Source organism: Hordeum vulgare, chromosome 7H (genome assembly GCF_904849725.1).
Source record: "Hordeum vulgare subsp. vulgare chromosome 7H, MorexV3_pseudomolecules_assembly, whole genome shotgun sequence".
Lineage (NCBI taxonomy): Eukaryota > Viridiplantae > Streptophyta > Magnoliopsida > Poales > Poaceae > Hordeum > Hordeum vulgare.
Genome location: NC_058524.1, coordinates 366,737,462 through 366,746,256, shown reverse-complemented (window position 1 = coordinate 366,746,256; position 8,795 = coordinate 366,737,462). Strand labels below are relative to the sequence as shown.

The window sequence follows — 8,795 nt, the reverse complement described above, 5'->3', positions numbered from 1 at the left end:
TCGTGGCTCGATACTCGAGACGCACCCCAAATATGTCATCTAATTGTGTTGCCGCCTCCTCCTGTCAAGGCTACCGTTGCAAGTCCTCAACACTCGACACAGAGGAAAAACCCTGTGCCACATGAGCGAGTTGAATCCAAAACCTCTAGCAGCAAGAATCTCCATAATAGTTTTGTGCTCAATCATGTCAATTACTTTTTCAAAGTCTTGACTTGAGAACAATAAATTCCTCTCTAGACTGGTGGCATTGATGGATGAATTCATATGCCCAGATCATAGAATCTTGGATGGATCTCTTTATAAGAAAACCATATTGATTTGTGTGAATCATACTACTACCTCCGTCCCGGTGTATAAGTCATTTGCGTAGTTCTAGGTCATCGATTTGAGTAATTAAATATGTGTTATATGTCATAAAAAGTATATCATTAGATTTCTACATAGATGTAGTTTCTAAATTTATATTTTTTGTTACATATGATACATATTTAGATAGTTAAATTGTCGACCTAGAACTACGTGAAAGACTTATACACCGGGACGGAGGGAGTACCTTCTTTTCGGTTTATAAGGCGTGCACATATCTTTAGGTTGAAAAATAGACCAACTTAATACGAGTTATATATCATTGAAAATTTCAAATCGTCTATTTTCTAATGATATAATTATTAGACTATACGGCTCAACTTATATTGACCAAATTATAGATCTAGAGATCTGCGCAAGCTTTATAAATCGGAAAGGAGATAGTATAGTAAGAATGATCTTGTTTTTGCGGGACAGCTTACGAATTACTTTTTATTTTGCAGTACAGCTTACGAATTACTTAACTTGATGGAGCAGTTCAGCAAAGAAATTGAGCAAAAATCATTTGCAGAGTCAAGGGGTGAGCTTGTGGGCGTCAATCAGGTGATTCGTCTCCTGTCCACACATAGACGCGCGCGCACACATAAGCAAGTGAGTAGTAGGTGATTACATTACCGTCGGCGTGAAGCGTTAAAATTGCGTCCGTTCTCTCCCGCCTCCTCGTAAATGCTTTGGGACTCGTTGATTGTAGCAGTGGTAGTTTATCATGAATGCTGGGGCTAGCGTGCCCGCATATGTAGTTGGATCGTCGATGCAACAGCAAGGCCGGTTAATTACTCCTCCGGCCTCTCCATACCAGTGCACGGCTCGCCACGATCGTTTTCTTGTGGTATGTTGTCCTTTTGTGTGTTGTGTGGCGGTGTGGTTATAGTTGGAGGTCGTGACAGAACCCATTAGTTGTCCGGCGCGCGCGCGTCATTGTCCTAACAACTGGCCTAATTTGCAAATTGCTCTAGACCTCATGCTTGATTCCTCCCGTTAGTTCAGGGAGCTCCATCAGCACGGATTACGTGCTCCTCCCCGTCCCCGCCGTGAATCTCTCATCGGATACGCGCGCGACGTTCCCCGCCGTGACTCTCTCATCGGATACGCGCGGGACGTTCCTATAGGGACGTCGTAACGGGCAGAAGGGCAAGCCTCCTTCCGGCCAGGGGACCAATGCATTCCTTCTCGTGAAGCATTTGCTCGCCAAAGCCAAAGCCAAAGCCAAAGCCACAAGGGGAAAAAGAGAGAGAAGGAGGCGGTAGAACCGGAAAGGGCTCTGCATGTCTACCTTTCGCTGTGACCAAAATTACTCTTCCCTTCCGTGGCCCTGCTGCATGAGCATGGCCCTCCGCTTTTCAACCAGCAAGACAAGAATATGTCGCAATTGCTCCTACTAGTGTTAAACCGATGGATCAATCCTCCAAAATGCATCCCCCAACCAGACCCAACTTGCGCATAAACATCAATGTGCTAAAAATTCCATGGACAGAAGAGAGCGCCGCATCGCATTTGCCGGTGGGCTGCAAGGCCACAGCGGAGCAAAGAGGCTTGTACGGTACTCAAACCAGCTCACTGATGCATGGCGATGCTACAGGGACTCACGGGCCACGCTGGCTGGGAGAGAGCAGCAGAAAAGGCGCAAGAAAAGAATCTTTCTCTCAATCAAGGGCAACAACCAAGCACAAGCTCACAAACCCCCCACCAAGTTAAGAAAAAGAAAAAAAAATACAGGCACTTCGCATAACAAACAAACTAATCATCATCACCACTCATCGCCCCCGGCACCTTTATTCTACGCCCAGCTCCTCTCTCATTACACTTCTAACATATATAACAATCAATCGGTGGAGGAGGAGGGACCAATTAATTAATGGATTAGTAATAACAATTCTTATGCGAGCAAAAATATACGTACTCCTGTACTAATAAGAATCGGAAATGCAAGCTAATCAGAGCTACTGCGTACGTACTAGTTTTCTTGCGCGGGGAGGGCATCACAAATCACATGGGACACGCAGGGGCAGGAATATGAGTGGAAGCAACCTGGTAGGTAGGTGAGGTGCGGTGCGGTGCGGGCATATGATAAGCATATGGGCTGGGCCGAGCATACACGCGTACATGCATTGCATTTGCATACACCGAAGGAAGTGCTTGGCACCACCTACATATAAACGCACCCGCACACCGCTCAAACACAATTTACAACCCGCACACAGCTCCAACCCGTTGGTTGGATAGCTCAGCAAGACAAGCGAGCTGAGCAGAGCTTTGCTTTGCTTGAACCCCCTACCGACACTTCTTGTGCATCCCAGCCCATAAATCCCCCACGTACTTTACTCGTCATTTCTCGCACCTCCTCCTCCCCCTCCCCCTCGCCTACATTCATTCATTGCTTCCTTTTCTCTCTCCCTGCCCATGCTAAAGCCTGCCTCGGCCATTGCCTGAGCCTGCCATTGTTGGACCTTGGACCTGTTCTCCTTGTCGTAAAGGCAAAGGAGAGCGCGTGCATTGAGGACGACGGCCATGGCGCCAGCGGTGGCCGGAGGGGGCCGCGTGCGGAGCAATGAGCCGGTTGCTGCTGCTGCCGCCGCGCCGGCGGCCAGCGGCAAGCCCTGCGTGTGCGGCTTCCAGGTTTGCGCCTGCACGGGGTCGGCCGCGGTGGCCTCCGCCGCCTCGTCGCTGGACATGGACATCGTGGCCATGGGGCAGATCGGCGCCGTCAACGACGAGAGCTGGGTGGGCGTGGAGCTCGGCGAAGATGGCGAGACCGACGAAAGCGGTGCCGCCGTTGACGACCGCCCCGTATTCCGCACCGAGAAGATCAAGGGTGTCCTCCTCCACCCCTACCGGTACGTCCTGCTCCCACAACTAAACAGAAACTCCCTATATCTGCGTCACACTCAACAATTAATCCAACTAAGTCTCTCTACTACTCTAGTATTTATTTTTACTCTCTATCTGCACAACAAGCGCTACTACAATTAACCCAACAAGCACCACGCCAGGTTGACAGTCAGGATAATTTGATCTTGACCGGAGTAAGTACTAGTACTAGGTCGGTGTTAATCAGAGTAATTATTGCACTAGTTAATTAAAATTTGAGTAATCCGAGACAGGTGCACGTTAGGGCCGGGCCAATGATGGCTCGAATCCACCCAAAATAGCGCGTCCCGGTGTGGGCTGTCGGCTCGGTGCTTCTTCCTTCCATTTTACTAGTCGCAGTCACTGCAGCTTGGGCCCACGGGAGGGGACGTTAGCCGTTGGGCCTGCCTGGCAGGTGGGCCCCGGTGGCCACCCTGGCGGCTCATAAATCCTTGCTACTTTGGAGCTGTAATGGACGCTCTGCAATAGCAATAGGAATCCGAGGTGAAACGACGACAGTGGGCATGGCATGGCTTGCATGTGAATCCAAGCCACATCATTAAAAGCATCCTCCCTGGGCACGTCGCGGTGAGAAAGTTGGATAAACTTTTGGGGGTTCGGACAAGATGAGAAAAAGCAAGTAACATGTCCCTTTTTTGGCACCGAAGAAATCCTATGTACGGCGAGTTTTTTCTGCATCTAGTTATGGGTAGATGTACGTTAGTTTTTGTTGAGCGTTTTATGTGCTACATATATGGAGAAAAAGAGAAAAATATTATCATGTCATGTCATGCCATGCCATGAGAAGGAGGAGAAGAAAAAGAAGTGTTGCCACCGCTCGAATGCCTTTTTTTTCTTTCGGAAGGATGCGTGAGTCATGTTGGCACCGAGAAAAGCCATATTAAAGTGGCAGAGTTACAACTCAGAATAAATGCGGGTGTTACAAAAACACTAGGATATGTGAAGGGCACTCGGCACAACACTTTAAGACTACACAATTGAAAAAGTGTACTCTCTGTATCTAAATAATTATAATTGAAAAGAATTAATCTATATATGAAAGTAGTAATGATTAGCGGTAGAAGGTTCCAACGACTTTTTTGGCGCCAATAGCAAGAAGAAAGAAAAAGAAAAAAATCTTTACTGTACAGTATAACGAGAAAAGAGGCCCATTAATAGAGCAACGAATCGAGCGGCACCACCTCTGGCGGTCACGTCCATGCCCTCGCACGACGGATGAGGCCCGGGGGGTCCTACTGACAGCCGAAGCATGTCGGTGCTCAAACACGGCGCCGTTTGCTGCCAAGTGTGCCAGCCCGCACTCATTGACTTGCCAGCTCTCTCCTTGGTTGTCAATGAGAACATGATGCCTTTTGGCATTTGCAAACTTATTAAAACTAGCTGTCGTCCGATAGGGAAAAGAAAAGAAAAGAAAAGAATAAGAAAAAAAGGACAAAGAGAAAAGATGAACATGGCGCATGTTCCCTCCAATAATTGCAGGCACCAACACTGGGTCGATTAATCCAACAACAATATTTTACTATACCAGACGAGAGTACAGTAGTCGGGTGATGATGGACTGTAACTGACTGAGTATGAATGACTGTAATGCAGGGTGCTGATTTTCGTTCGTCTGATCGCCTTCACGCTGTTCGTGATCTGGCGTATCTCCCACAAGAACCCAGACGCGATGTGGCTGTGGGTGACATCCATCTGCGGCGAGTTCTGGTTCGGTTTCTCGTGGCTGCTGGATCAGCTGCCCAAGCTGAACCCCATCAACCGCGTGCCGGACCTGGCGGTGCTGCGGCAGCGCTTCGACCGCCCCGACGGCACCTCCACGCTCCCGGGGCTGGACATCTTCGTCACCACGGCCGACCCCATCAAGGAGCCCATCCTCTCCACCGCCAACTCGGTGCTCTCCATCCTGGCCGCCGACTACCCCGTGGACCGCAACACATGCTACGTCTCCGACGACAGTGGCATGCTGCTCACCTACGAGGCCCTGGCAGAGTCCTCCAAGTTCGCCACGCTCTGGGTGCCCTTCTGCCGCAAGCACGGGATCGAGCCCAGGGGTCCGGAGAGCTACTTCGAGCTCAAGTCACACCCTTACATGGGGAGAGCCCAGGACGAGTTCGTCAACGACCGCCGCCGCGTTCGCAAGGAGTACGACGAGTTCAAGGCCAGGATCAACAGCCTGGAGCATGACATCAAGCAGCGCAACGACGGGTACAACGCCGCCATTGCCCACAGCCAAGGCGTGCCCCGGCCCACCTGGATGGCGGACGGCACCCAGTGGGAGGGCACATGGGTCGACGCCTCCGAGAACCACCGCAGGGGCGACCACGCCGGCATCGTACTGGTCAGTATCCATCCATCTTTCTGCTGCTTATATTACTCTTAGGTTACTCTTATCGTCTCTTTCCTATACTGTACATGCATGCATGCTGCTATTCTTGGAATCGTGGTTGGTTACTACTCCACCATGCAAAAATAACAAGAAGAGGAATCTTGGTTAGTTAGGGCCTCGTTGTTATATTAGTGGCCATCTGATGTGATGCCTGCCGGCTGTGCCCATCCATATCCATGGAAGATTTCGACAGAATCGACGTGGTGATAGTCGAGAGTGCAACCACCACCCAGAGCCAGCCAAGCACATGCATGCTTCTCTTCTCGTCTCGTCGTGTGGCCAGCAGCGCATTCATGCTATTGCTGTGACGAGGGAGGAATGGTAGTTGGGGTGGTCCTTTCCCCCCGACAGCACTACAGCCTCCACTTTATGACCCATTTAATTCACCGGCCCTGCTTTGTTGTAACCGCCTTCTCATCTCAATCAATCATTCATTCATTCATAAGTTTACTCACTCTTTGTTACTACTCGAACCACTAATCAGGAAGGAGTAGGAGTAATGCAGATTTACTATTGACAGTTAAAGGAGTAAAAAGAAGGAAGCACAATTACAGAACCTTGTTTTTTTTTACTACTGTACGTAAGGTGTAAGAATGGAGTGCTGACAGAGAATGGATGCAGGTGCTGCTGAACCACCCGAGCCACCGCCGGCAGACGGGCCCGCCGGCGAGCGCTGACAACCCACTGGACTTGAGCGGCGTGGATGTGCGTCTCCCCATGCTGGTGTACGTGTCCCGTGAGAAGCGCCCCGGGCACGACCACCAGAAGAAGGCCGGTGCCATGAACGCGCTTACCCGCGCCTCGGCGCTGCTCTCCAACTCCCCCTTCATCCTCAACCTCGACTGCGATCATTACATCAACAACTCCCAGGCCCTTCGCGCCGGCATCTGCTTCATGGTGGGACGGGACAGCGACACGGTTGCCTTCGTCCAGTTCCCGCAGCGCTTCGAGGGCGTCGACCCCACCGACCTCTACGCCAACCACAACCGCATCTTCTTCGACGGCACCCTCCGTGCCCTGGACGGCATGCAGGGCCCCATCTACGTCGGCACTGGGTGTCTCTTCCGCCGCATCACCGTCTACGGCTTCGACCCGCCGAGGATCAACGTCGGCGGTCCCTGCTTCCCCAGGCTCGCCGGGCTCTTCGCCAAGACCAAGTACGAGAAGCCCGGGCTCGAGATGACCACGGCCAAGGCCAAGGCCGCGCCCGTGCCCGCCAAGGGTAAGCACGGCTTCTTGCCACTGCCCAAGAAGACGTACGGCAAGTCGGACGCCTTCGTGGACACCATCCCGCGCGCGTCGCACCCGTCGCCCTACGCCGCGGCGGCTGAGGGGATCGTGGCCGACGAGGCGACCATCGTCGAGGCGGTGAACGTGACGGCCGCCGCGTTCGAGAAGAAGACCGGCTGGGGCAAAGAGATCGGCTGGGTGTACGACACCGTCACGGAGGACGTGGTCACCGGCTACCGGATGCATATCAAGGGGTGGCGGTCACGCTACTGCTCCATCTACCCACACGCCTTCATCGGCACCGCCCCCATCAACCTCACGGAGAGGCTCTTCCAGGTGCTCCGCTGGTCCACGGGATCCCTCGAGATCTTCTTCTCCAAGAACAACCCGCTCTTCGGCAGCACATACCTCCACCCGCTGCAGCGCGTCGCCTACATCAACATCACCACTTACCCCTTCACCGCCATCTTCCTCATCTTCTACACCACCGTGCCGGCGCTATCCTTCGTCACCGGCCACTTCATCGTGCAGCGCCCGACCACCATGTTCTACGTCTACCTGGGCATCGTGCTATCCACGCTGCTCGTCATCGCCGTGCTGGAGGTCAAGTGGGCCGGGGTCACAGTCTTCGAGTGGTTCAGGAACGGCCAGTTCTGGATGACAGCAAGTTGCTCCGCCTACCTCGCCGCCGTCTGCCAGGTGCTGACCAAGGTGATATTCCGGCGGGACATCTCCTTCAAGCTCACATCCAAGCTACCCTCGGGAGACGAGAAGAAGGACCCCTACGCCGACCTCTACGTGGTGCGCTGGACGCCGCTCATGATTACACCCATCATCATCATCTTCGTCAACATCATCGGATCCGCCGTGGCCTTCGCCAAGGTTCTCGACGGCGAGTGGACGCACTGGCTCAAGGTCGCCGGCGGCGTCTTCTTCAACTTCTGGGTGCTCTTCCACCTCTACCCCTTCGCCAAGGGCATCCTGGGGAAGCACGGAAAGACGCCAGTCGTGGTGCTCGTCTGGTGGGCATTCACCTTCGTCATCACCGCCGTGCTCTACATCAACATCCCCCACATGCATACCTCGGGAGGCAAGCACACAACGGTGCATGGTCACCATGGCAAGAAGTTGGTCGACACAGGGCTCTATGGCTGGCTCCATTGATGACTTTGCCCGGACAAGACGACCTGAGACAAGAAACAACTCATCCACTCAACAGTCAGTGCATGCATCCATCTCATCGAGAAGCAGAGCCCGCCAAAGTTTGAATTTTTTAATTTTTTTTCTTCACTTTTTTGCCCGTTTCTTTTTAGTTTTGTCCAGAAAAAAGATGGTGTTGATTTGATTTAGTTTATAATTACCTGTGGTAATTAATTATGTACTTAATTATACATTCCGCGAACAACAAGGGAGACAGACGACTTACGGGGTACTGGCTCGGGTGGTAAGAGCTTGCACTGTACTGTACATGCTCGACGATGTATAGAGATGCACAGAGGAGAGGATGGGAGTGCTGGGACCGTGGGGTGGACGGCGGTATTCTTTTAGTATTATATATGGAAACAATAAATTTAATTTCATTAATTCGTTCATGTGTTCACCTGTGGCCAATGACTTCATTTTTTTTGTCAGGGAATCTACTTATAGTAGTACTACTTATTTGTTATTACTTCGTCCAAAAATAAGTATATTTACCCACTAATTGCTTGACAGTGTTTATTCCTTCGCCAAAATTAATGATTAAAATAGCTTGACAGTAGTGCGGGACTAGTCAGTCATGACGATTGAGCCGAGCATGTTCTCTTCATTATGTTTCCGGAACTTTATTCTGTCCCACTATGTATTACCGAATATTTGACTCGTAAAAAGCTGCAAGCCATGTGATCGATCTGCAGTTGCACTGTAAATGTTCATGATCTACTTTCATCGTGGACGTTGGAGTTGG

At 51.4% G+C, this 8,795-nt stretch overlaps 1 protein-coding gene across 1 annotated transcript; it reads left to right on the top strand.

The window, feature by feature from the left end:
- Positions 1-2,509: 2,509 nt before the first annotated feature.
- Positions 2,510-8,434, top strand: LOC123411279 (probable mixed-linked glucan synthase 6). The gene is made up of 3 exons (XM_045104211.1): positions 2,510-3,200; positions 4,828-5,572; positions 6,242-8,434. Exons 1-3 carry the CDS (start codon positions 2,875-2,877, stop codon positions 8,012-8,014), a joined length of 2,844 nt encoding a protein of 947 aa, XP_044960146.1. The 5' UTR covers positions 2,510-2,874; the 3' UTR covers positions 8,015-8,434.
- The last annotated feature ends 361 nt before the right edge of the window (positions 8,435-8,795 follow it).

What these genes read in the sequence shown, in the direction of transcription:
- LOC123411279 (XM_045104211.1), top strand. Translation starts at nt 2,875, where the DNA reads ATGGCGCCAGCGGTGGCCGGAGGGGGCCGCGTGCGGAGCAATGAGCCG. An exon ending in GTCCTCCTCCACCCCTACCG is followed by an intron (nt 3,201 to 4,827) that starts GTACGTCCTGCT and finishes ACTGTAATGCAG; the next exon opens with GGTGCTGATTTTCGTTCGTC. An exon ending in ACCACGCCGGCATCGTACTG is followed by an intron (nt 5,573 to 6,241) that starts GTCAGTATCCAT and finishes GAATGGATGCAG; the next exon opens with GTGCTGCTGAACCACCCGAG.